At 42.1% G+C, this 27,686-nt stretch overlaps 1 protein-coding gene across 1 annotated transcript in view; it reads right to left on the bottom strand.

The window, feature by feature from the left end:
- Positions 1–2,310: 2,310 nt before the first annotated feature.
- The window catches only part of DPYS (dihydropyrimidinase), a 90,535-nt gene continuing 65,159 nt past the window's right edge, over positions 2,311–27,686 (bottom strand). Inside the window, exons 8-10 of the mRNA NM_001192214.3 lie at positions 15,974–16,181; positions 5,135–5,256; positions 2,311–3,396 (exon numbers count right to left, since the gene is read on the bottom strand). Coding sequence (NP_001179143.3) covers positions 5,149–5,256; positions 15,974–16,181 — 316 coding nt within the window. The 3' untranslated portion in view covers positions 2,311–3,396; positions 5,135–5,148. The remainder of the gene's footprint in view (positions 3,397–5,134; positions 5,257–15,973; positions 16,182–27,686) is intronic.

Below are 27,686 nucleotides of genomic sequence, written 5' to 3'. Positions count from 1 at the left end.
TACTAACAACCTGAACAAACTTTTTGGCCAACCCAATAGTTCATCATCCTTTTTGTTCTGCAGTCAAGATAAATGACAGTTTGAGTAAACTGGATCACAGCCTGCTGTGGTGAAGGGGCTTGTATAACTCAATGAGGCTATGAGCCATGCCAAGCAGGGCCACCCAAGACTGAACAGGTCATAGGGAAGAGTTCTGATAAAACGTGGGCCACTGGAGAAGGAAACAGCAACACACTCTAGTATTCTTGCCTGGAGAACCCCATGGACAGTATGAAAGGCAAAAAGATACGATGCTGGAAGATGAGCCCCCGGATTGGAAGGTGTCCAATATGCTACTGTGGGAGAGCAGAGAATGATTACTAATTTCAAGACAGGCTTCAGCAGTAAGTGAGCCAAGAATTTGCAAATGTCTGAGCTAGGTTTTGAAAAGGCAAAGGAACCAGAGATCAATTGCTAATGTTTGTTGGATCATGGAGAAAGAAAGGGAATTTCAGAAAAACATCTACTTCTGCTTCACTGATTATGCTAAAGCCTTTGACTCTATGGATCACAAAAAACTGTGGAAAACTCTTCAAGAGCTGGGAGTACCAGACCACCTTACTTGTCTCCTGAGAAACCTGTACTCAGATCAAAAACAAGCAGAACCTTACATGGAATAACTGCTTGGTTCAAAATTGGGAAAGGAGTCCATCAAGGCTGTACATTTAATTTACATGCAGAGTACATCATACAAAATGTGAGCCTGGATGAATCCCAAGGTGAAATCAAGATACCTCAAGAAACCTCAGATATGCAGATGATACCACTTTAATGACAGAAAGTGAAGAGAAACTAAAGAGCCTCTTGAGGGTGAAAGAGAAGAGTGAAAAAGCTGGCTTAAAACCCAACATTCAAAACACTAAGATCATGGCATGAAGTCCCATCGCTCTATGGCAAATAGAAGGGGGAAAAGTAGAAGCAGCCACAGATTTTATTTACTTGCACTCCAAAATCTCTTTGGTGGATGGTGACTGCAGCCATGAAATTAAAAGATTCTTGCTCCTTGGAAGAAAAGCTATGACAAACCTAGACAACATATTAAAAAGCAGAAGCACTACTTTGCCGACAAAGATCCATATTATCAAAAACACTACTGTGTTTTTCCAGTAGTCATGTACAGATGTGATAGTTGGACCATAAAGAAGGCTGAGCGGTGAAGAATTGATGCTTTCGGATTGTGGTGCCGGAGAAGACTCTTGAGAGTCTCTTGGACTGCAAGATCAAACCAGTCAATCTTAAAGGAAATCAATCCTGAATATTCATTGGAAGGACTAATGCTGAAGCTGAAGCTCCAGCACTTTGGCCACCTGATGCAAAGAGCTGACTCATTTGAAAAGAAGGCTGTATATTGTCACCCAGCTTATTTAACTTATATGCAGAGTACATCATGAGAAATGCTGGGCTGGAAGAAGCACAAGCTGGAATCAAGATTGCCGGGAGAAATATCAATAACCTCAGATATGCAGATGATACCACCCTTATGGCAGAAAGTGAAGAGGAACTCAAAAGCCTCTTGATGAAGGTGAAAGAGGAGAGTGAAAAAGTTGGCTTAAAACTCAACATTCAGAAAACGAAGATCATGGCATCTGGTCCCATCACTTCACGGGAAATAGATGGGGAAACAGTGGAAACAGTGCCAGACTTTATATTTTGGGGCTCCAAAATCACTGCAGATGGTGACTGCAGCCATGAAATTAAATGACACTTACTCCTTGGAAGGAAAGTTATGACCAACCTAGATAGCATATTCAAAAGCAGAGACATTACTTTGCTAACAAAGGTCCGTCTAGTCAAGGCTATGGTTTTTCCAGTGGTCATGTATGGATGTGAGAGTTGGACTGTGAAGAAGGCTGAGCACCGAAGAATTGATGCTTTTGAACTGTGGTGTTGGAGAAGACTCTTGAGAGTCCCTTGGACTGCAAGGAGATCCAACCAGTCCATTCTGAAGGAGATCAGCCCTGGGATTTCTTTGGAGGGAATGATGCTAAAGCTGAAACTCCAGTACTTTGGCCACCTGATGTGAAGAGTTGACTCATTGGAAAAGACTCTGATGCTGGGAGGGATTGGGGGCAGGAGGAGAAGGGGATGACAGAGGATGAGTTGGCTGGATGGCATCACTGACTCAATGGACGTGAGTCTGAGTGAGCTCCAGGAGTTGGTGATGGACAGGGAGGCCTGGCGTGCTGCGATTCATGGGGTCGCAAAGAGTCGGACACGACTGAGCGACTGAACTGAACTGATGCTGGGGAAGATTGAAGGCAAAAGGACAAGGGGCGGCAGAGGTTGAGATGGTTCTCTGGGTTAGATAGCATCACCGACTCAATGGACACGAATTTGAGCAAACTCTGGGAGATAGAGAAGGACAGAGGAGCCTGGTATGCTGCAGTCCATGGGGTTGCAAAGAATTGCACATGACTTAGCAACTGAACAACAGCACAAAACTGGATTTCTACCACCCTTTCTCAAAAGTGTGAATACATCCCACATCTAAGTGAGTAAGTTGGGGCAGATTTGCCTGCCTTGAGAACATAAGTGCCTGGATTTTACGACATGTTTTTAAAATCCCTCTTGGCCTATTTACCCAGGGGAAGAAATATAAGCTCAGCTTCTCTGCATACATGAAGGATCACAGCATAGGCCAGGAAGCATGGGGAGGGAAGTTTTCATTGTAGCATCTTTCAGCCACACCGATTCCATTTAATGCCCTCAAATCCTGTGTTCATTGGTGTGATTGGATAATTTGCGTTGGAGGTATTCTAAGGTTGAGTATTCTATTTGATTACATGGGGTTTGCTGAGAAATCTGATTTCCAAGAGTTTGGAAGCAGATGTCTCTCAAGAAATTATGCTTTTGAATCAAAACCAACCTCCCAGACTCCCAATCCCATTAGTTAGGAGAAGATACACATGACTGGATAACAGGATATAAAATGAAGATCTAAATGTTTATTAATTATACTAAAGATCTAAATGCTTGTGAATTACAATAGAATGTAAAATCACAGAGTTAGCTATTTTAAAATAAATGTAGTCATTATAAAACTTTAAATGGGAAAGTGATTTTTAAAAATTCAAAGTAAGAAATCTGGTACAAGCAAAGATGACATTTTAAAGTATCGTCAATGAATTTTCACACTGACTTTTTATCTCACAATAATATTCATTTATATCTTCAATCTTACACAGCAACAAAGTCACAGTAAGAAAGACAGCAATTGCTTCTGAAAGGAAATCAAAGAAGCCTAGAGAGATTATTTTTTCAAAAGGATCTTAGGGAGTTGAAATAAGGCTTGCTTCTCCACGGGTTGACAGCATTTAACTGGGATGGGAACAGCAGCATCCTTTTCTCTGATTTTACCTTTGAACAGAATAAAAGGAAATGAGTGTAACATTCTCCCTCACAAAGAGATGCAGAACCGAAGCCTAACCCCCAAGAAATGTTATAATCAAAGTAAACACCAATCTTGCTCCTACAAATGCTGGTAATAGCATGTTACACCATTCAACAGAATGTCTTCCTCTTGCTAATCTTCCTCTGAACCTTTAACACAATTTTCTTGGATTGGAAGAATAATTCCAATCATCAGGAAATGACAACAAAGCTGGAACTGTTGGCTTCACAGCATTATTAAAGACTTAACAACATTCAAATGAAAGAGAACACGGCTGGGAGTACACAGCACCCCATCACAGTCTCAGGGTTTATGTCAGGAAGCACAGGTTAGCATAATGTGCAAACCAGCAATGCCTAACTGGATTTGTATGTAAAATGAATCCTTTGACAGACAGTGTCCCTAATTAACACAAACACCTCTCCCTGTCCGTCATGTCAACCTCTTCTGTAATCTTTTGCTGATGTGACATGTTGCAAATCTGAATCTATATTACACAATAAAAAGAAAAAAAAACATGGAGGCTAGTGAAGTTGCAAAACAAAACATGTAGATTTCATGAAGTCAATAGAAATGATGTTAGAGAAATGTTTAAATCACAGCAAAGCCCAACCAAATAGGTACCTGGCAGAGCGGGACCAGAAAACAACTGAAAAAATAATAATAATTAAAAAAAAAAAACAAGAAAAAGAAAATTGACAAAGATGATGATCATAGGTGCTTGAAGAGGACAGATTTGAATGCAAAAAGAGAAAACTGATGAAGCACTCAAATTTTTTTTTTAATGACCATATCTGTAATATTATTCTAAAACTAAGTGTGAAATAAAGCTTATCATATACTATCAAATAATTTTCCTGAAAAATTACACCTAAAGCAACATTCGATTCATTTTTCACTCATTCTAGCTTCTAGAAATGGTTGCCTTTACAATAGGAAGATTCATTACTTCCAGATAAAGTCCTAATCAGTTTATACATTTTGACTATAAACTTGCACTCTTGGTATTAAGTAGTAGCAACCTTCCTCAACAGCAGGGCCCTCTGTGTTACCAGCCTCTTGCTTATATCTGGTTTTGCAAGCCTCTGTGCAATGTTCCCTAACATCTCAGAGAATAAATCTCCAGCTAGCTCAAGGCCTTCTTCAACTTGGGAGGCTCACCCAAGTGTTCTGCGTCAAGAGGTCTTTTATCAGTCTGCCCTTTGGCCAAACTATCCTTGAATCTTAAGTCACTTGGAAGTCTTTGACCTTGATCTTGGACTCTTCAACCGTTCAGGAAAAAAGAGATAGGCTAAGGCCATATGTTGGAGAAGGCAATGGCATCCCACTCCAGTACTCTTGCCTGGAAAATCCCATGGACGGAGGAGCCTGGTAGGCTGCAGTCCATGGGGTCGCTAAGAGTCGGACACGACTGAGCGACTTCACTTTCACTTTTCACTTTCATGCATTGGAGAAGGCAGTCCATGGGGTCGCTAAGAGTCGGACACGACTGAGCGACTTCACTTTCACTTTTCACTTTCATGCATTGGAGAAGGAAATGGCAACCCACTCCAGTGTTCTTGCCTGGAGAATCCCAGGGACAGGGGAGCCTGTTGGGCTGCCGTCTATGGGGTTGCACAGAGTCGGACACAACTGAAGTGACTTAGCAGCAGCAATGTCATATGTTGTGCTGCAGGAAACCTTGCTGTGCCCACCGTCCCTTACCCACAGCACGTGGCTCAGGGCTGGGCCTGCTTCCTGGTCCCGTGTGTGGAGTCTTCTTTGGATGTCAATGTGATGACTTCTCCTTTATAGGGTTCGCGCTTCACGGGGGTAGGTATGCAAGTCTGAAAGAGAGCATTTCATTTTTCTCTTGTGGTTTATTGACTTTTTGAATTCAAAGCTAAGTTCTGCTATCTAAATGAACTGTGAGATCAAAAACGAGGCAGTGAATTTATCATGTGCCTCGTACTCTTTACCCTTTCACAGAAATTCCCAGCGACTGCAGGTACCTGTGTCAGCCCACTTTCTCTGGCTGGGATTAAACTGCATCAGACAAAGGCCCAGGGAACACATGCTAACACCATTCTTTCCACCGCAACTTTCTCTGGGACCTCTACCATACCCTCCCACACTGGGTTCTATAACCACCGTACAGGCTTATCAAATGTTTTATCTTTTCTCGTGGCTTCAATCCCAGGTGTCTGTGTCCCCAGGGTTCTTTGTTGTACATGTCTTAAGACTTCCAGCATTTTGCGGCAGATTCTAGCAGATTCTAGCAATCTGTGTGTACGTCTCCTCATTTTCCTGATCGTCTCTGCTTGTAACGGGCCTTCCACAGAATTTCCCATCTGGATCTACACCTCTCTGCTGGCCAACTGGGTAGCGGGACCCTGGATTCAGCCAGAGTTAATTCAGTGTTTGACCAGAGTTTTGAAATCAGGACTATCTAAACAAAGGGATTCATAAGAAGTAAATTATATTCTTCATCAGTGTGGAAACAAATTCCCTGACAGGTCAGGTGAATTGTAAACCACCATCATTAAGGGCATGGGCTCTGGAGCCAGCTTGCCTGGGCACGTTACTGTGCTTCAGCTGTAAACTGAGGATGGTAACAGCACTTAATTTATAAGTTGGTTATGAGAATTACATGTTGAGAGGATTAAATATATGTAAATAAAGCATTTAGAATAATGCCGAGTGTATAATAAGCTCTTAACAAATAAATATGTATGTGTGTATGTATGTGTGTATGTTTGTCTTATTTTTACCATCAAAACTAATATCTGATAGTGATCAACAGTGTGGGCTTTAGAGAAAGGCAGGTCTAAGTCTGAATAATAGCTTTGCCATTTACTGGCTACAGGAAACTAGCAAGTTAATAAGCCCCTCTGAGCCTACTTACTCACCTATGAAATGGAGGGAATAAAACCCACATCCCAGGCACATGAGATTTCCCAGATACAAAGCATTTTCTTCATTCATTCAATAGATATTTATTGAGTACACACGAGCCCCAGGCACAGAGGATAAAGCAGAGAACAAGATGGAGACCATCCCTACAGCTGCAGAATTTGAAGCAAGCTGATCACTCAGTGAATAGGAAGACCCCTGACCTCTGCACACAAGTCCATGCCTCTGTCCATTTCCTGTGTCCAATGGAATGCTTTGCTGAACCTCCACTTCGGCTCACTGTCAGCTAAGTCCCTTCCTTCACCCTGGATCCTGTCATCACCTTGAACATCGACACAGAGAAATGAAACACCAACCTCTCATGGCTGCCACCCAGCCCCTGGACATCATGGTTACTTGGAGCCCATCAACACCTGAAACTTTACACTCACGTAATTCCCCACTCTCTGATCACAATCTCCCTTTCAGGTCTTAAGTCTCCAGGCTTTTCCTTCTCCTGGTTCACTTTCCAAGCCCAGCGGTATGTATAAAAACCTAAGACATGCAGCACAACCTGCAACATGAGTGTGCTCAGTTCTGTCCAATTCTTGGCTCCTCTCTGCATGGCATTTTCCAGGCAAGAGTACTGGAGTGGGCTGCCATTTCCTTCGCCAGGGGATCTTCCCGACCCAGGGATTGAACTCGAGTGTCCCGTGTCTCCTACATTGCAGGCAGGTCCTTTACCCCTGAGTCACTGGGGAAGCACACTTGAAACTAAAGTGATCATAAATTTACCATCTAAACTGGGACATTCTGAGTGCGTAAAGGGTACTAAACATAATGAACAGGCATAATCCAGGACCGTCCAAGCAAACCAGGATTTGTTTCCACCTTCCTTCAACCTTTCTCTTACCGACAATCTAAAGTCTCACGTCTTTCTCTTTTCTAGTGGTTATTTGCACTTGGCAAAACCCGTGGCATATTTCAGTTCAATCATCAGCTTTTTCACAGCCCTTGGAGAAAATGACATCGGTGGGCAGATAATCCGTGTCACCTGCCTTTGTGCTGTGTATTCCTCATCAGCTCCCCTTCCCACCTCCCGGTTCCCACAACAGTTCCTTTGAAACCTTTCTGTCTGTGGTTTTCATCTGTACTTTTTGGTCTCTCCTGGACTCCTTAGGGACAACACTGGTGATTTAAATGGGGCTGTCAAGTCTGGGCCCTACCATCCTCATTCAGGAGAGGGCTTGTTCCACAAGCTGGCTGCTGGTCCCTTGAAGGATCCTTTCCCTGGACCCAACTGCAGGCTCAGGGATGACTCAAACCAGGTGAATCAGGGTCCTTCCTAACATCTTTCTGCCAGGAACATGTCTTCTCCCACTGTGGCATGCCCACCCTCTTTTTTACCTAAATATCTGCAATGGACCTTCAGTAACTCAGCCCAGACAATCGTCAGCCCAGGAAGCTTTAACTCTGCCTGCCACATCAGAGTATCTTGCTTACCACTTTCTGGTTTTGTGTAATAGTCTGCCTCCTCCAGCAGACTCAGGGACAGTGTATTGCTCTGTTTCTCCATAACGAGTATTCAGTAAATAGTTGACAAGTCCCTACTGAGGGTGGAGGGTGTTGGTGGGAAAAGATCCCTCATCTGAGCTTCTCTCTTCTTTGCGTCTGTTGTCCTGGCCAGAGCTGACTCAGTTTCCCTCATCTTCTTTTGTTCTGCTTCACCACTGAGCTGCTCCCCAGGTTGCACTTGCCCTTTGCACTTGTCTTAAGACTGCTTTCCAGCTGCTCAGTCACTGTACTAGCAAGGCCACAAGGCCCCTCTCAGCCTGGCTGGTCACTGTGGTCACACTGCCCATCCAACAGCTCTGACCCGACTGGCCAGGTGTCACTTGCACATAGCTTCCCTCTGCATCTGCCGCTGAGGCTCTGGATGGGCAGGGACCGGTTTCCCACCAGAATGGCCATGGCCAACGGCCACTTCGGCACAGACTGACCTTCTTTGGGGAGTTTTCTGCCACCCCACAGGTCACAGCCTTCCCCTGTATAGACAAGCGGACAGGGATCAAAGAAAAGTTCTGATCTCAAGCCTTGTAGTCCTTTCAACCTTTTCATCTTTTCTTATCCTCGGACATGGTTACATAATCTCTTTTAATGCTAGACCCAGGTCTCGTTCATCTTTGTACTGTTTATCGCCCGGGGCACTGTACTCTGTGTACATTTTAGAACCTCAGTGATGTTCACTCTGATGAAATGGAAAGGTGACGGTGCCGGTGCTGCGGAATGTGAAGCTGTCCCTGCGTTATTCCAGAGCTCAGTTGCCCATTTGTTTTCCAAGTAGACTGACACTGCAGCTCTCAGGAAAAGCAGTCATGTGGCTTCTCTCTGGTGACAAACGGCAAGTCTCCATCTCAGCCTGGACATGGGCACTGGCATCTGGCATGCCCTCAGAGGGCATGCCCTAGGGGTGTCCTGGAGACTGTCCAAGGGGCACCAGCATCTGGCATAATTTCAGAGGCTGTCCTAGGAGTGGGAATCCAAATCAAGCGGGTTTCTTTCCCGGGTATCCAGGAGGAGTACAGTAATGACAGGACTCCATCCCAAGTCTCCCAACTAAGGGCACACCTATTACTTAGAGGATGTTAATGCAGCATAAAGCTCACAGAAAGGCCAGGATGAAGCATCAGAGGGTTCTGGGTTGAATAAAGGAAGTAGGTCTCTTCTCTTCTTGTGTTCTCTTGACTTTCTTCCAGCCTCACCCGTCAGCTTTCTTCAGCTCTCTTGCTGGCTCTTACCCTCCTCAACCTCTGAAGGTTGACAGCCCCAGAGCTCTTTCTCAAGGTTGCTTTCTTCTCTGGTGGCCTCAGACTTGTGGTTTTAAATCTTATATATGCCAGGATTTCTGAATCTTGTGTCCAGCCCCAATCTCTCCCAAATCCCAGACTCCTTTATCCAAATGGCTAATGACCTCCTCACAGGGAGGCGTAACTAGCATCTCAAACAGAATGAGAACTTAAGCAGCAACAAACTATAGCTGATTACAGTTCTTTGAGCCTAGGAACTGCTGTCTTAGTTGTACCTGTATCATACCCAACACATGGAAGATGAAATAGCATCTGGGGCTTAATAAACATTTGTTAAGTGAAAGATTTCTTGACTGCGGGACTTTTTTTTTTCTCAAACTTTGTAGATGATATCGGGCGATAGAATCACCTGAGGGTAGCATTATCTATGATCACTTGACACCTTTCTCAAGGAGCACCTCAAGAGACTAGGGTTCTGAATGTACAGCTTTGGGAGACTGACCTGGGTGGTGGCATCTTTCCGCCCTGTTACAGGCTGGTCAAAATTAGATGATCAGCCCAGGCCAGCAGTTCTTCCTGTCTTGATGTATTCACAACCAAATAGAAGGGCTTGAGAGTAAAACAGTTTGAAAGGCTATCCTAAGTAATACAGGAAACACGGATGGCACCTCACCCAGCAGGGTGCTGGTGGTTTACTCACATAGATGAGAGTTCAGTTTGAGTTCACAGTATTTAATGATGATTGTTACTATGATGAGTTAATAGAAAGACAAAAAAGAATTATATCACAATATGCAGTGCTAGAATAAATATTAATTGTAATCATTATACCTGCATAACTGCATTTTAGTTAGCTGATCAGGGGAAAGAGGAAACTTAAAGTTGATAGAAAATTTAACTGTATTGTCTGCAGAGAGTGGAATGCCAAGATGCTAGATTTTCTGATGAGCAAGACCATAGAAAAGAATCTTGAATTCCATGGAGTTCCTAATACAATGCTGACCATGGAGGCTAAGATATTAAAATAGTAATAAAGACAACAGAACTTCCAAATACCAAAAGCAGACGCTGACCTAACACCAAGCAGCTCCTTTGTTCCTTTGGAACAGCGACTGTCTGAGAATAAAATCCACACCTGGCTGGTGAATTTAGACAGGTACTCAGTACCTCATGAACGCCGAGGCTCTCAGAGGTCCTTATGGAACTGAGCTTGCCAAGGGATGGTGAATCACTAGACTCAACAGAGGTGATCTATAACAATGAAAATTCGCATTTTGATAATGTTTTATAATCCACCAAATGTTTCTATTTAATGTTCAAAATACTCTGTGAGCTATTTCTCCAGAACAACGTGAACACCTAATTGGTTTTCAGCAAATATTTACTGAGTGTTAAATGGTTAGATGAAATATGAAAAGAAAGCATTTAGAAAGTCTCTGTACACAGTGATGTGCTGGTAAATGTTGACAACCCACCTTCCCTTTCTCTCGTCACTCCTAAAGCCCTGACTTAATGCACGTGCCTCTTTCTGTCCTGTAAATGCTCCCACCATGGCTGATTTCAAGCTACCAAACTAACATCACTGAATAAGGAGCTGGGGTGGGATACATACATGTGGCTCCAATATACAGCTCACCTTTTGTAAGTGTAAGTAAGAAGAGATCTACTTACTTTATTCATTACTAGCCATCCATCTGGGAAAATTAGAATTATATGGCAGTTGATGATGACTTCAATTATTAATATTTTCCTTGAGCTACCACATTGAGAAAGACATTGAAAAACTGTCATTTAAGAAATGGAGGACACCCATTTCAAAGATTAGATCAGCCATTCACTCAATTTTATCGTATCTAAATGGCAAATTATGTGTATAGATGCAAAGGTACAGCCAGTTTAAAAGCTTGGGCAGCAGTATTCTGAAACCATGCATGACTCCATGCAGCTATTCCTGCTTCTTCAGAAAATGCCACATGACTCTTATTTTACAAAAGAGATTGGGTTGCTTACTACTGAGAAAAGAGGGGATGATCGGAAAAATGTCTATACTTCCAAGCTTTGGTAAAAAAATGTAACACTCTAAACACACAAAAAGTCTAGAAATAATAAACCATTTGAGTCTAAAGAGCTAGCTTTTGGAGGGGGGTAAAGAATGAATCACATGTGAATTGATTTTGTTCTTTCAAAATGTTCTCGAACATCTCAGTTGCTGTTACAGTGGCCCCCATATGCATCATTGGTTGAATGCACAGATAGAAAGGGACAACAGTCTAAGGGACTAGAACATCTGTGGATTTTGGTACCTGCCGATTCTGAGAACAAAACCCCTACAGATACCAGGGACAATGTACTTTTTTTCTTCCTCTTTTATTTTTATTTCCCTGAATCCCCCAGTACTCTTCCATACGTGACTTTTTATATTGAATTGAAATATATATTTTATTATTATGTTTATCAAATAAAGTTTGATATTTCATCTCCTGATCTAATTTTTTTCCCTTAAGGATCCGCTGTTTAAATGTTAAAGTAACAATTTCCTGAAGCTGTCAAACTACATTAAAATGTCATTTCTCTCCTTTGGACTTCCTTTTAATATCTGTTAACAGTGACAGCTGCACAGCATGATACTAAGTTTTTTATTAAGTCATAAAATCATCGATAGAAATCAAGTTTACAGATAACCCCACTGTTTGGGACAAGGCACTGGACAATCTTCTGTGCAAATTAATCTAAATTCCTGTCCATGGCCTCTGAAACTATAGTCTTTGTTCCTTCCATTTGCAATTTGTCTATTTATCAAACACCTACTAGATAGCAAGTATTGGGCATAAACAAAGTAAGTTCTTCAAAGAACTAACATTCTAGCCAGGAGACCAGCTGAGTTCCGGGACTGAGAAACCCTGGCATTTCTCTACAATCTGTGCTTTGGAGTCCAGAGTGGCGAGTGATTAATGTTCTTGGGAAGGATAACAGGTGAGCAGGAGAAGTGGTGTGCGCAGTTCCTGCTTGCCTTCAAACTCTTATCCTCACTCACGGAGAAGTCTGAACATTTTAAATGAAAACCAAGGGAAAAGCTCTCATTACTTCATGTGAACATAAAATCTAGGATTCTTAACAGCTCTTTTTCTTACCTTCAGTGTGATATGTTTCTTCTATAAAATTATCTTTGCCTAATGGAGATTTAAAAAAAAGATCTGAAACATCTCCACACAATCTTCAAACCTCTTTTTATCCACTTTATTTGATACTTTCTCCACATTAACACTTTTAAAAATAATGGATTCCCCATGATTTGGGTTTCACAATTATGTTCTTTTTTCTTGTTCTATTGAAATCCCATGGTATAGTGAGAATCTGGAAGGCATTATCACAAACCCTGGCTCTTATGATTCCTCACTGCTTAGCCCAGGGAAATTTTACCTAATTTTGCTGAGAGTCATTTTCCACTCTGTAAAACAGGGATGATGCTATCTCTCACATGGCTTGCTGTTCAGATTAAGTAAAATAAAAACTATTAATTATACCAAGTACAGTGCCTGACAGATCATAAGTACTCAGAACAACATATTATAATGACAACTATTACTTATTGTAAAAGCAATCATGGACTAAAATACCTTCAAAATTGAGATCAGAAGAAAATATTAAGAAACTAACTCACAAAACTGATGGTGAACTCTGAAAAAAATGACGCTGACATTAATTTTGCCAACAAAACACCCAACAATTGAAATAGAGAACTGATAAAGCCAATCATGTGGTGATCTTGGCTGCCTCAAACATTTTCCCAACAGGAGGAAGACTTAGGCAAAGTCAGTCTTTTAAATACAGTCTATCAGGAAACCTGGGTTCAATCTCTGGGTCAGGAAGATTCCCTGGAGAAGGAAATGGCAACCCACTCCAATATTCTTGCCTGGAACATTCCACAGACAGAGGAGCCTGGTGAGCTACAGTCCATGGGGTCGCAAAGAGTCCAACATGACTGAGAGACTAACCCTTTCACTTTTTCTGTTGGATCTACCACTTCTAAGTCTACGTTTCTGTTTATTCCTTGTATTACTACTACGAGTGTCATGAATGAACTAGCTTCCATCAATGTCTCTAATTATTTTTTCCCAAACCTAGTACAGAATAATTTACCTCCCATTAACTTTGGCCACCTGATGTGAAGAGTTGACTCATTGGAAAAGACTCTGATGCTGGGAGGGATTGGGGGCAGGAGGAGAAGGGGATGACAGAGGATGAGATGGCTGGATGGCATCACCAACTCGATGGACGTGAGTCTGAGTGAACTCCGGGAGTTGGTGATGGACAGGGAGGCCTGGCGTGCTGCCATTCATGGGGTCGAAAAGAGTCAGACACGACTGAGCGACTGAACTGAACTGAACTGAACTCACTTTAAGGGCTTCCCTTGTAGCTCAGTAGGTAAAGAATCTGCCTGCAGTGCAGGAGACCCAGGTTTGATCCCTGGGTTGGGAAGATCCCCTGGAGAAGGAAATGGCAACCCACTCTAGTATCCTTGCCTGGAAAATCTCAGGGACAGAGGAGCCTGATGGGCTACAGTCCATGGGGTGGCAAAGAGTCGGGCATGACTGAGCGACTAACACTTACTTACTTAACTCACTTAAGTCAACCTTTATGTTTTACAGTATGTGGTTTATTGCTTAAGCATATAGCTTTTGGAGTCAGACAACTAGAGTTTATGTTTTGGTCCTGCCACATATGACCTGTATGACATTACGAACTTTATTTCCTGAAGCTTCAGTTTCCTAATATTTAAAGTGGGGAAAATAATAAATACTCCCTCACTCACAGGGTTGTTACAGTGACAAGACCCCCTAGCACTGTGCTTTGCCTCAGTAAGAGCTCAGTAAATGTTAGTATTGCTGTAATTTACCATATGATATTTAGAAATACATGGAAACCTTATAGTTTCTACCTACCTGTCACCTGTCAGTGTCAACATTTACAAATTAACAAAATAAATGGCAACCTTAAATATTTTGACTGGAATACAGTAGATGACGAATTGTAACATTCTGAGAATTTACAGCATTCCAGAGTACTTGTTTACTAAATCAAAGCTTTAGGAAGTGATTTTTAAAGAAGAAGAAGAAAGGATGAATCTTATTTATAACAAAGTCTGAGAATCCACAAGCAAAAACATTTCACAAGACATTAGGGAAGAAATCAAAGAGACTACAAGATCCAAATGAAATGAATCAGAAAACAGCTAGAGAACTTTGGAAAAAGAGAAATGTATTTTAAAATGTAAAAAGACAAGGAAGCCTTAGAACTAATCCAAGGGTTATAAACTGTAATGGTTATGTAGTCAGGTTGGGAACATTAATGAGTGAAGCCTGCAGATGAAAGTCATAAAGGCTGCCTCTGCAGGGCTCTGTCACCCAGCTCTAGCCTAGTCTTACCCTGTGAGATTGAAGGCACTGGTTGCCTTCCATCACTTCCAAACCAGCCGTTTAGATGATTTTAATCTGAAATTTTTGATATGTTAGTGTATTTAGTGAAATGACTTTTTAAAATTGTTGAAAACACTGCATGACCTAAATAAACAAACGTGGAAATGCAAGACATAGTAAAAGAACATACCTTTTAATACCTCTCTTGTAACAACAGGATTATTACAAAGACTTTATTATAAATTCAGTCATCAAAGGGGGAAAACAAAGAGACAGAACTGATATTTATAGACCTCCCACTAGTGCCTTATATTTTACAATCTCACTTGACTCTTACAATCTCCTGGGGAGAAAACACTATCCTCGATTTCGAGATGAGGAAGCAGCCCGGGGACGACAGAGAAGCTTGGCCACACAGCGAGGAAATGTGAAGTCAAGGTAGAATTCATATTTACTTGACCCCAAACCCTGCCGTGAATGCACCTTGAACGTGAAAGTGAAAGTCGCTCAGTCGTGTGCGACTCTTTGTGACCCCATGGACTATACAGTCCATGGAATTCTCCAGGCCAGAATACTGGGGTGGGTAGCCTTTCCCTTCTCCAGGGGATCTTCCCAACCCAGGGATCAAACCCAGGTCTCCCGCATTGCAGGCGGATTCTTTACCAGCTTAGCCACCGTGGAAGCCCAAGAATACTGGAGTGGGTAGCCTATCCCCTCTCCAGCAGATCTTCCTGACCCAGAAATCGAACCGGGGTCTCCTGCATCACAGCCTGATTCTTTACCAACTGAGCTATCGGGGAAGCCAGGATGCACCTTGCAGACCTTCAACTACAGGGAGCGTAGTTTCTCAAGGGGCAGTTGTTGAGCTTGAATGTCATGTTTTTGTTCGTAGGGGAGGCCATGCCTCCCACTGCTGCTCCCAGCCAATGACAGCACGCCACGTAGCTGGACGCAGGAACGGGCTCATGGGCTGTCTGTAGGTTGCTCAACCTTTGTTAGTTTGTATGAGATGGTATTCTAGGATGCTCCTCACGCTGTTTTTTCTCCCTCTCTCATTCCTTGGGGTTGGGCTTGAGTTGCAGTCTGATGGCTCTCCACAGTCTTTCCCACTTTCCCTCCCATTTTTCTCTCAGGTGTAAAACGGTGGCACTTTTATCTTTCTGGATGGCTACTTGTGAGACGAGCCTGACTAACAGCAATTGCCAAAAGGTCCATAGCGGCCCTGAACTTGTCTAGGAAAACACGACTTGGTCCATTAGGAAACCCTGAATAGGCAGTAATCTGCAAAGGAAAATGCATCCATCCAGTAATGATTTTTTCTTTGAAAGCTCTATGTATCCCTAACTTTTTCTGACATCCCAGGAATATGTTACCCCACTGTATGTGATAATACCAGCACCAACATCCAGGAGCACGTGACAGTCCAGCCCCTGCAGGCCCAAACTCACCTGGTCCTGTTGCTTGATCCGTTTGTAAATATATTCAGCAAACGGTTTACGAGGAATAAACTTCCCATCTCCTGCAGAGACACTGAAAACTCCAGCTTCGTATACCACTTTGCCTCTTGAAATAGTCACCACGGGCACCCCATGGCAAACCATGCCCTCGAAGATGTTGAAGTTGACAGCCTGATGATGAGTTTTTGCCGAAATGGTCCTGATGTAAAAACAAAGATTCTCCTGATCATGCCTGGCTCACTTGACAAGTATGAAATATTAAAAGAATGGCTTAGAAGAAAATTTAGCAACTCTATTAAGCCATAGCTTTATTACTGGAACAAGTGACTTTAAGAATAGAACATAGCATTAACATTTCATTACAAAGTAATTACATTTTCTGAGAGAAAAACCCAGTAGATCACTCTTTATGGTGATTAAAGAGGTGGAGTGGGTGGAAGAAGGGCATTGTCTCTCATGTTTATGATTTTAAGTTATTTTTATGTATATGTTTAAAGAACAAAATACTAATTATAAAATATTTCAAATAGATGAGTCTGATGAACACACTGACCCAATACCCAACTCTACAGAATTTTAACTTTTTGCAGACACAGTTGAGGCTTCCTCAATACTTCTCCCCAAATTCCATTCCATTCCCAGAGGTAATAGTTAAAGGGTAGCTTTCAAGGAAAATCATATCTTGAATTTCTTTCCCTTGTCTGTGGCAAAACTGGAAATTTGAGCACAATATAAATAACAAAATATGTTAGCATATAATCCCTTAGCATATTTTGTCACATGTTTGCATATTCATCAGCTGTCTCAGCAGTTTATTAATACTTCTCAATCATGTACAATATGACTTCCAGGCTGGATATTTGGAAATGCTGGGTGTCTCCTTTCCCTAAATCACATTAAATGGAAAATGAAAAAGAAAATCTGGCAGCAGTGGATTTGGACCATACAAGCATAACCTGAAGTTTCTACAAGTGCTTGCTCTCAGGAATGGATTAAACAAAAGTGATTTGTAAAAAAAAATCCCAAGGTTAGGTCGAAGGAATAGCAGCTAACAGCTCCCCTGCAGTCCTAATCTGGAGGGTCAGAGCTGGGAAACTTCACAGAGCCACTTCCAGTGGAAATGAATGGGATCACACTGGCCTGGTCTTGGGTTCCAGAACCCCGTACCCAACTACCTGTTGGGTTTCCACTCCTTAACACGTCCAAACAAATTCTTGATTTTCTATGATGACTACAGTCCACACACTTGAATTTGCTCCTCTCTTGAATTTCTCATCTCAATAAACGCTACCTCCAACTATGTTTCCTCAATCCTTAACCATCATCAAGCCTATTGATTCCACCTCTTCCCCCAAAGATCTCAAACCTGCCCACTTTTCTCCCACTCTGTTGTCCCACTGAGTCATCTCGGTGACACCACAACCATCTCTCATCTGGACAACCTCAACACCTCTTCATGTTTCCACTCTATTTTTTTTTTTTTTTTTAGCATTTTGTCTGTACTGTGCTGCATGTGGGATGGTTCCCTGACCAGGGATAGAATCCAGGGCATCTGCAATGAAACCACCAAATCCTAACCACTAGGCCACCAGAGAGCTCCCTCCGTGTTTCAACTCCTACCTTTCTGCACTCCTCACCCCTCCCCACAAAGCTGCTCAAATGATTTTTTTTTTTTTTAATGAGTATCACATCAGGTCACATTTCTGCTTGAAACCCTCACTAGCTCCAGTCTGTTCCCCAAAAGCCAAATAACTGTTTAAAAAGCCCAGATGATGATAACCACAAAAAAGAATCTGCTCCCAATGAGAAATATCAGCATGGAAAAGAGAGGAGCTTCCTTATGCCAGGTGGATACTTTATGACATCCTATTTCATCTTTATAGCACTGCTTCAAGATAGAGAGTATTTTCTACACTTGACAAGTAAATAAATTGCGACTTCGAGAGATTATATAACTTGTCAAAATACCTATGACTACTTTGATGAAACTGCAACCTTTTTATATTTTTAAAATTAACTACAATAAATTTACTTTTTTAGTGGTAGTTCTGTGAATTTTGACACCTGGATAGAAGCTTTATCCTCCCAACACTTTGGACACAAAACAGTCCCATCACCTCCCATAACTCACACCATTCCTGTGTAGTCACAACTTCCCCTCCCCCATAACTCTTGGAAAACCCTGATCTATTCCCTGTTACTGTAGCTGTCTCTTTTCAAGAATGTCATATAAATGGAATCAATGAGTAGGTAACCTTTTGAATCTGACTTCTTTCATTTGGCATAACTGTTTTGAGATTCACCCAAGTTGTTGTGTGTATCAGGAGTTCATTTCTTTTTAATTGCCATGTAGTATTCCTTTGCATGGGCTTCCCAGGTGGCACTAGTGGTAAAGAAACCCCTCCCAATGCAGGAGACTGAAGAAATGTGGGCTTGATCCCTGGGTCAGGAAGATTCCCTGGAAGAGAGCATGGCAACCCACTCCAGTATTCTTGCCTGGAGAATCCCATGGACAGAGGAGCCTGGCAGACTATGGTCCATAGGGTAGCAAAGAGTCAGACACGACTGAAGCAACTTAGCATGCACACAAGCATGCACGCATTCCATTGTACAGATGCACTACCGAGTGCTTTTCCATTCACCTTCTGAAGGTCATTTTGGTTGTTTCCAACTTTTGATGATTATGAATACAGATGTCATAAAGATTCACGTACATATTTGTTGTGAGCTCTTCTCTACTATATATTCCCATGAGTGGCGTTGCTGGGTCATATGGCCAGTGTATACTGCCAAAAAACGGCTTTCAGTATCCTTAGCAATCAACTTCCTCATATAGAGAAACATTAAAAGATCACTAATGATTGGCAGGTGGGTACAAATACAACAACAATAATTTCAAACACTAAGGAGGCGGGAAGAGTACTGATCAAATAGCAAGTGATGTCATTAACGTAAGGAAATGAATAAAACAGTCAAAGGGTTAGTAGATATAGAATGAGTTATGAATAAGTTATGAGTTGGTGATAAAAGATGCAGACTTAAAGAAAATAAATCTAGGAAACAATATAAAGGAGATTTAGACGTTCAGGCTACAGTGACTTTTTTATGACCAACACAGTCTCTCTGATAGTGCCATAGTCTGGTACTGGGTTCCTGCTTTTCACAGTTACACTGATGGCAGAAGCTCTGGGGCTTATATTGTTGTATGTTACATAAGCATGTCTAGACTGATGCATTAGTAAGGCTGCTGTAGAGAGAAAATAAAATGCATAGTAATTCATGCTGAAATGGTTGTTTACATACAAGATTGGGAGGCAAGAAAGAGAAAACCATAAGTTATAAAACTTTATTTCTCTAAGCAGAAAGTTAAGAGTTACAGATGCTGTTAGGAAAATAATCTAACAGAAGAAATAAGTTCTATACACAAAAATTGCCATTACAATATCTAAACTATTGAAAAACTGAAGCATAACAATTTTCCAATGATTACTCAATGGAATATGGCATATCTATGAAAGACTAGAATTAAGAATACACTGGGAAAGATTTAAATGGAAAAAAGTTGGGTTTTCCTAACTTCCCAGAAAGCATGGGTGAACACATATCATGTGGACAAATGCCAAGGAAATATACAAGACAAAGTGCTTGTGTGCCTAGGAAAAACAAACACACAAAAAACAAGTAAATATGAGAGCAAAAGATCTGTGGCAGCAAAATACCAAATCAGATTTCTCTGCCTCAGCCAAAATAAAGATCATGGTTTTGACTTTCTCAGTGTTGGGGTTAGCAAGAGAAAGAGGGCAATTAGGCAACATCTAAGTGATGCGCTATAAGGCATTATGTAAATGAGGTCCAATTAACACAAAATGTAAATTCTTGGCATTATCACCAGCAGCAAAACTCTGTGCTTCCACTCTCACATTGGAAGGTGTCTGACAGGGTGTCATTCCTCACCCAGCTTTTCCTTCCCGCTGAGCTGAGAGTCTCCAGTTCCTTCTGTGCTTTCACACTTCTGAATCTTCTCTTTCCCTGGGTGCTCTTCTCACTGCTCACATCTGCCCTCTCCCTGCCCCTGCCATGCCAACTTCTTTTACCTTCCACTAACTAGATTCTGCTCAAAAATCCTGGTTCCATGTCAGTTATATCTCAATAAAGCTGAAAAAGAAAAGAAGCGAAATGAAATGAAAAGAAACAAAAGGAAAGGAAAGAAAAGGAAAGGAAAGGAAAGAAAAAAGAATACTGGTCCCTCTAGAAGCTAACCCTGATAACCCAGGGTGAAACTTGGCATTTTCCTCTGTGGTTTAGCATTATCTAAATCAGTTACTATGTTTTGTATGTTTTGGAAATAGAATGCTGACTTAAATGGAATGTAAACATCCAGTCCTACAGTTCTGTTGTGTACTTAACATTTCTGAACTGTACTAGCTCATTAGTAATAAATAAATAAACATTGTTACAATTATCATTCTTAGTTGTATTGTATCCAGTTATGCGAAACATTTGTGTATCAATACCTAACAATACTTAGCAATACCAACATTGTCAACATGATCAAGTCCATAGATAAGTATTATCACCTCATGTCCTGGATAACAAGACTGAAATACAGCTGTGTAAGAGCTTGCCCAACCCACTCCAGTGTTCTTGCCTTGAGAATCCCAGGGAAGGGGGAGCCTGGTGGGCTGCCGTCTATGGGGTCACACAGAGTCAGACACGACTGAAGCAACTTAGCAGCAGCAGCAGCAAGAGCTTGCCCAGTTTGATACTGAAGCAACCTCTGAGAGGTTGTAATCACTGCCTCTTTTTGAGTAAACTGGTATATCTGTAACCCCATTTTAAGAAGATTTTAAAACTTGTGGTACATTTTCAATATTTGTTTTAAACAAAAAAATACAACACAGTATCATCACAAGGTTTATAAAATTATTACAAAATGTATTTAAAATCTACTTATTACCAGTGTAGTATGGGAGATGCTTCCCTCATAGCTCAGTTGGTAAAGAATCTGCCTGCAGTGCAGGAGATCCAGGTTCAATTCCTGAGTTGGAAAGATCCCTTGGAGAAGGAAATGGCAACCCACTCCAGTATTCTTGACAACCCACTCCAGTATTCTTGACTGGAGAATTCCAAGGACAGAGGAGCCTGGCGGGCTACAGTTTATGGGGTCACAAGAGTCGGACACAACTTAGCAACTAAACTACCACCGTGAAAGATGTGGTCCACTGATGAAATAAGCATAAGTTCAAAGTCACACAATTGCTTTTGTAAGGACGCTTGTCCCTTTGAACATGCTTCCTCCAAGGCAGAGGCCTTCTGCTCTAAGGCAGAAGCCACAACACACTTCTCAGACGCCTTTGCAGCTGACCCCGTCACGTGACCTGGCCTCCTCCAAAATGGTGCCCCCACACCAGTCTTTGCATGGCAAGCTGTTGGCTCAGGAAGCAGGTGCCACAGAATCCATGTTGGTGAAGGTAGAGATGGATCAATCCTGTTTTTCAGGCCAGCTGTAACAGAGGTTTAGCACTAGGGTTCAAGCCCTGCTTCAGTCAAACCATCCATGGTAACTGAGCCCAGGGACAGCCCTGGGGCTCTCCACTATCCTGTGGGAGACCTGGGGCATGGGTCCCAGTTACGCATCCTCTCAGCCTGGTCTTCTGGCCCTCGTGGAGATTCTCTGAGCCACCAGTTTTTTTAACACGTTCCTCTTTTGTTTAACCACCTAGCTTAGAGTTCTTTTGCTTGCAGCTGAAGAACCCTGCCTGATACACTTTTTTCTTTTAGCCATCTTAGAAGAAAGCAAGGACAACATGCCCGGGCTCTGACTAAAAGGGATTCAGTCATTGGACGAACATGTCATCATCCTAAGGTTCAGCAACACTGGGAGACCAACTGGAGCAGGTGACAAATGGGAGCTTTGCAGCGTATTTCAGCCACACGTGGTCCTATTCCGAGAGATGCAGTGTAGCAAGCACTGTAGTCTCAACCCTTGACATTCACTCTCCCTTCCGGTGGTTTCAGCCACCCCCGATTTTTCTTTAAGAAAACCCTCTCAGGAATTCCCTGGTGGTTCAGTGGTTAGGAATCCGAGTGTGTCCACTGCAGGGGTGGTGGGTTCAATCCCTGGTCAGAGAACTAAGATTCTGCATGCTGTGGCCAAAGAAAAAAGAAAAAAAGAAATGTCTCTCTCCCACTGGAGTTAATCTGGCAAGATGGCTACACATGGTGCCCTGTTCTTCCCTGGCTAAGAGACGGGAAAACTCAATGTTTCCCAAGACTTTGAATCTTTGGCAGGATGACAAAATAAACCAATAAATAAAAGTGATTGGAGGGTACATCACTGAACACAGATCAACTTCTTCTGTCCATGGTTGTTCTGGGCTCTGCTCTTTCAAAGCCTGGCCCATAGACTATTCCTTTGATTTATGAGCTCCCCATGACCTTCTCATAGACCATTTTTACTCACCTGAGTGTAAGTTACTTGCTCTGGTTTGCAGCCAAAGACCCTGACTGATAAAGACTTTGGCCTTTGGAGAGTAATTCCTGTAATGAAAAGCCCAAGATGTCTGAGGAACAGTTCAAAAGGTCTATTACTCAAAAAGAAATCAGAAGCTACTTTCCACCACATCTGTCCACAGAATAGATGTGAATGTGGGGTGGTGCTCTGATTCCATTCGTAAGTCAAACCAAAGAGCTGTGAAATTCATCATCAAACATTTTTTCAACTTAATGATATGCAAGCCAGCTCAGGAGAGGAATAATTATAAGAAATACCTTCTTTTTGATTATCGATTGGATGGCTAGGCTCTTGGTCTGTCCCGGTGGTGACAGGAAAGATAAGAATGATTAAAGTCTTCCCATCTGGGAAGTGAGGCTGGGTTCCTGGACCACTGACTCTTCATTAGCAGATTCTCCGTGGTCACCCTGCCCCAAGGGAAAAGCTGCTCTCTGTCAAACGAGCTTTGAGCCTGTATCAAACAGGCACATCTCTCTGCAGAGGGGTGTCAAGGTTGTCTTAGCGAGTCCCAATTATACACATCTCCAAGGCTTGAGCTGACAGGAAAGCAGAAGCCCTGAAGATAACATTAAGCTGTTTTTCAACTGAGTCAATAACTTTGATACCACTGACATCACAGCCACAGAAAAACATTCTGTCCCTTTGCAAATAGCTTCCTATCAGAGAGCTGCGTGCTCCTACAGATGAGAAAATCACTGAAGCAAAGCCTGCGGGAGATGGCAACACTGTCCGTGTGCTTTCAGAGAGGACACTGGAGAGAGGACGAGAATTCCTGAGAATAACTGCGGGTCTTCCTGACCCCAGAGAAGTCACTTGTGTAGGTGTTTTCTTATCGTTTCTCCAACTCAGCTACTTCGTCCATGGCATGAATAGATTCTTACCATGAGAACCAAAAGTAAGTTAAAAGAATCGTCTCAGGTCTATTAGTGGCTTCTTCAAAAATATATCTTATCTCAAAAAAAGGGAGGGGTGGGAAGAATTGGGAGTTTGGGATTGACACATATATACTATTGACACTATGTACAATATAGATAACGAATGAGAATGTACTGGATAGTGTAGGGAACTCTACTCAGTGTACTGTGGTGACCTGAATGGGAAGGAAGTCCAAAAGGGAGATGATATTCGTACATGTACGGCTGATTCATTTTGCTGTACAGTAGAAACTAACACAACATTGTAATCAACTATACTCCAATAAAAATGAATTAAAAATATATATATATACACCTCATCTGTCTACACTGTGTTCTGGCACCTTCTATATTGAACATGAAGGGATATTAACCATTTAAAGCTTCCCAAGAAGAACCAAAGAGCCTCTTGATGAAAGTGAAAGAGGAGAGTGAAAAAGTTGGCTTAAAACTCAACATTCAGAAAAGTAAGATTATGGCATCTTGTCCCCATCACTTCATGGCAAATAGATGGGGAACCAGTGGAAACAGTGGCAGACTTTATTTTGGGGGGCTCCAAAATCACTGCAGATGGTGACTGTAGCCATGAAATTAAATGATGCTTGCTCCTTGGAAGAAAAGTTATGACCAACCTAGACAGCATATTAAAAGGCAGAGACATTACTTTGCCAACAAAGGTCCATCTATCTAGTCAAAGCTATGATTTTTCCAGTAGTCATGTATGGATGTGCGAGTTGGACTATAAGAAGGCTGAGTGCCGAAGAATTGATGCTTGTGAACTGTGGTGTTGGAGAAGACTCTTGAGAGTCCCTTGGACTGCAAGGAGTCCATCCTAAAGGAAATCAGTTCTGAATATTCATTGGAAGGACTGATGCTGAAGCTGAAACTCCAGTACTTTGGCCACCTCATGCGAAGAGCTGACTCATTTGAAAAGACTCTGATGCTGGGAAAGATTGCAGGTGGGAGGAGAAGGGGACGACAGAGGATGAGATGGTTGGATGGCATCACCGACGCAATGGACATGAGTTTGAGTAAGCTCTGGGAGTTGGTGAAGGACAGGGAAGCCTGGCATGCTGCAGTCCATGGGGTCACAAAGAGTCGGATACAACTGAGCGACTAAACTGACTGACTGAACAACACTATGAGGTAGATACTATTTTTTCTCCCATGCAATAGACAAGGATGATGACACAAAAAGGTGAGTAACTCACGCTCTGTTACACAGCTTGTAAGTTCATGTAGCTCACATGAGATAAGAAGTTGGACTCTTAACCACTAGACAATGTAGCCCCTTGAAAGCTCTATGAGAAGTTACTTGCAAAGCATGCAATCAATGAAAACATTCTTCCTCCACCAGAAACAAATGGGAAGCAGCTTGTCCCATACTTCCTGGTGTTTCTTAAGTCTGTTTTCTGTTTAGCCACAAGAGGTTTAGGATGCTATTCCTTAAACTGAGATTGGTCATTCTCCAGGTGATCACAGTGGAAGATTTTTTTTTTTTTAATGTGTGTTCCAACTGTCCATTTCAAACTACTTCTCTGTCAATTTCTTGGATGTGACAAGTTATATAAATGGGGAGCAAAGCAGTCACTTCTCTGGAAATGCTAAATGGTGCTGCTTCAAGTGCATTCTCATTATTAAGCAAAGTTGCTGCTCACTGCACCCATCAATCTTCCATCCTCTCTGCAGACTTCTGCAACGCCTCCCACAGAAGAGAAAATGGGAATTGCTTCAGCCACGTTATTAAATCTAAATTGGACAATCACTTGGAACTCTATTGGTGCTCCATGGATGACAAAACATTCAATGCAGAATCATAAAAATGCTGCCCAAACATTGACTTACAGAAATAAACTGATCAGGTAAGCCAGCTATTTTGGCCTTGGAGTTATATTCTACAGGTCATGGATAGTGGTAAAGACTGCATTTAGACACACTGGATTTAGACTCTAGAAAGTTGACCTTGGGCTTCCCTGGTGGCTCAAATGATAAAGAGTCTGCCTACAATTCGGGAGAGATCTGGGTTTGATCACTGGGCTGGGAAGATCCCCTGGAGAAGGAAATGGCAACCCACTCCAGTATCCTTGCCTGGAGAATCCCATGGACAGAGGAGCCTGGCGGGCTACAGTCCATGGTGTCGCAAAGAGTCAGACACAACTGAGTGACTAATAAATACAACAACAAGTTGACCTTGGAAGGAGGTACTGCATCTTTCACCCCCTGTGCCTCACACAGCACTGAGCAAACAGAAGGCACTTTGCATACATATTTGTTTATCCGAAAATAAGTTATTAGCTAATTTTGACATTACTACTTAACATAAATATTTCATGCTTTTATATAGTAGTTTTCAGAAAGTGGGGAACTAAAAATAATTTAGTGTCTCAAAGGAACAGGAGCTGAATGTGAATCAGCAAAAGTTTAGCATGATTCTAGGATGCATGTCCCATGAATGGTAAACAGGTAAGTGCTTATTGCTGAGGTTTGATTGTTAGCTTTCAGAAGGCTTGGCTGTGGGCTCAACATATTGGTTTTGAGTCAGAAATAACTTTCTGGGGTGAGGGGGTGGACTTGGCCTTGTAATTACATTGTTACCCTTCCTGGGAAGCTGCCTTGCTCCTGGCAAGATGACACTGATACACTAACTATGGGGGCAACTTGGGCAGAAAAAGACGTGGTTTTTCTACACAGCAATTCATGCTCTCTCAGTCACTATAGCCATGTCCGACTGTTTGTGACCCTATGGACTATAGCCTTCCAGGCTCCTCAGTCCATGGGATTCTCTAAGCAAGAGTACCAGAGTAGGTTGTCATGCTCTCCTCCAGGGGATTGTCCCCACCCAGGGATCAAACCTGCATCTCCTGCATTATGGGTGGATTCTTTATAGCTGAGTCATTGGGGAAGCTGTGTAGGTTTTCCACACAGCAATACTCTAGGTTAAATTCACATAATATCCTTCCTGAAAATCAGAATAGGCCAGGTCCTTAAGATTAACATAATTATTCAGCTCTAATAACATATTTTAGGAATAAAAAAAGGTTTACTGGAATATAAAGGGAAGACAGTAGGGTTCTTAATAAAGGGATGGAAAAAGAGAACGCTGGATAACAGAAATGTCAGAGGGACTTCGCAACATTTTTTTTGGAAGGAAAAAGATGACCTATTTTCCCTCCATCCCTGCTGAAGCGAATAAAAAGAGGTAGTAAGCAGAAATGCTGGCAGATGGAATGTGGTATGACACTGGAAGATAACTTCTTGACAACCAGGAGTGAGATGTGTTAGTAAAGAAGAGCAAAGTCTACAGCCAGGAAAGAGATCCATGGACGTGGCTGCCAGTGAACTATGTGAAGAAGCCAGAGGGAATTTCCAGCTCCACAAACCTAAGATTGGACCCCTGGCCTCCAGCATTCCTGAGGCAAATAGAATGTCGCATGATTCCATTTCCAAGTCCCTTCAAATAGGGGCCCTCAGAAACTCCAAAACTGTCATCTGCTATAATAACCATTACCAAAATACTTAGGATTTACTCTGTCATAGGCATTGAAAGCATTATCTCATTTAATCCTTGCAGTAAGTCTATGATATTGATGTGTTATCATTACGCCCATTTTACGGATGAGAAAACTGAGGTCAAAAGAGGTTAAATTCTCCAGGACACAGCTAGCATGTGACAAAGCTAGACCTTGAACTTCAGTCTGTGAAGTAAAAAGGCTTCCACGTAATGATGAAAAGCAGCTTGATTTAATGGCAATGCAGGTTCTACACATTCTTTCAGAAGTAGCCTGAGACTATTGGTCGTTAACTATGCAAAGTGCTATGCTTATGTATTTCTGCCATGGCTAGCAAGTCTTCCCTCATGCTGACTGCTCAAACACCATCAATCAGCTTTGAATGGATGGAGTCACTGATGATCCAAGTATCTAAAGGGAATTTTCTTAAAATTTTTTAGACATGAATTGTGAATAACAAAGTAACATTTCCCCATCACTTTTTTGATTCTATCTAAAGGCTGTGCTGTGGTATAATACCCCACAAGAGCCACTCAGATACCAGAGGCTTCCCCGGTGTCATGGTGTGAACCAGAGTCCCAGGTGTCCAGAGAAGGCGCTGACCTTGGATGTTTAAGAAGAGTTTGTAATCTCCCAAAAGCCTAAATCAGGGCTTGGAAAACTATCAGAGGTTGCAGGTCAGATCAGGCCCACAACCTGTGTTTGTAAATAACGTTTACTAGCACATAGCCTGGAGAAGGCGATGGCACCCCACTCCAGTACTCTAG

The sequence above is a fragment of the Bos taurus genome, chromosome 14 (genome assembly GCF_002263795.3).
Source record: "Bos taurus isolate L1 Dominette 01449 registration number 42190680 breed Hereford chromosome 14, ARS-UCD2.0, whole genome shotgun sequence".
In the NCBI taxonomy this organism is placed as follows: domain Eukaryota; kingdom Metazoa; phylum Chordata; class Mammalia; order Artiodactyla; family Bovidae; genus Bos; species Bos taurus.
Note: the sequence above shows the minus strand (reverse complement) of the source record. Positions and strands in the feature narration are given on the sequence as shown.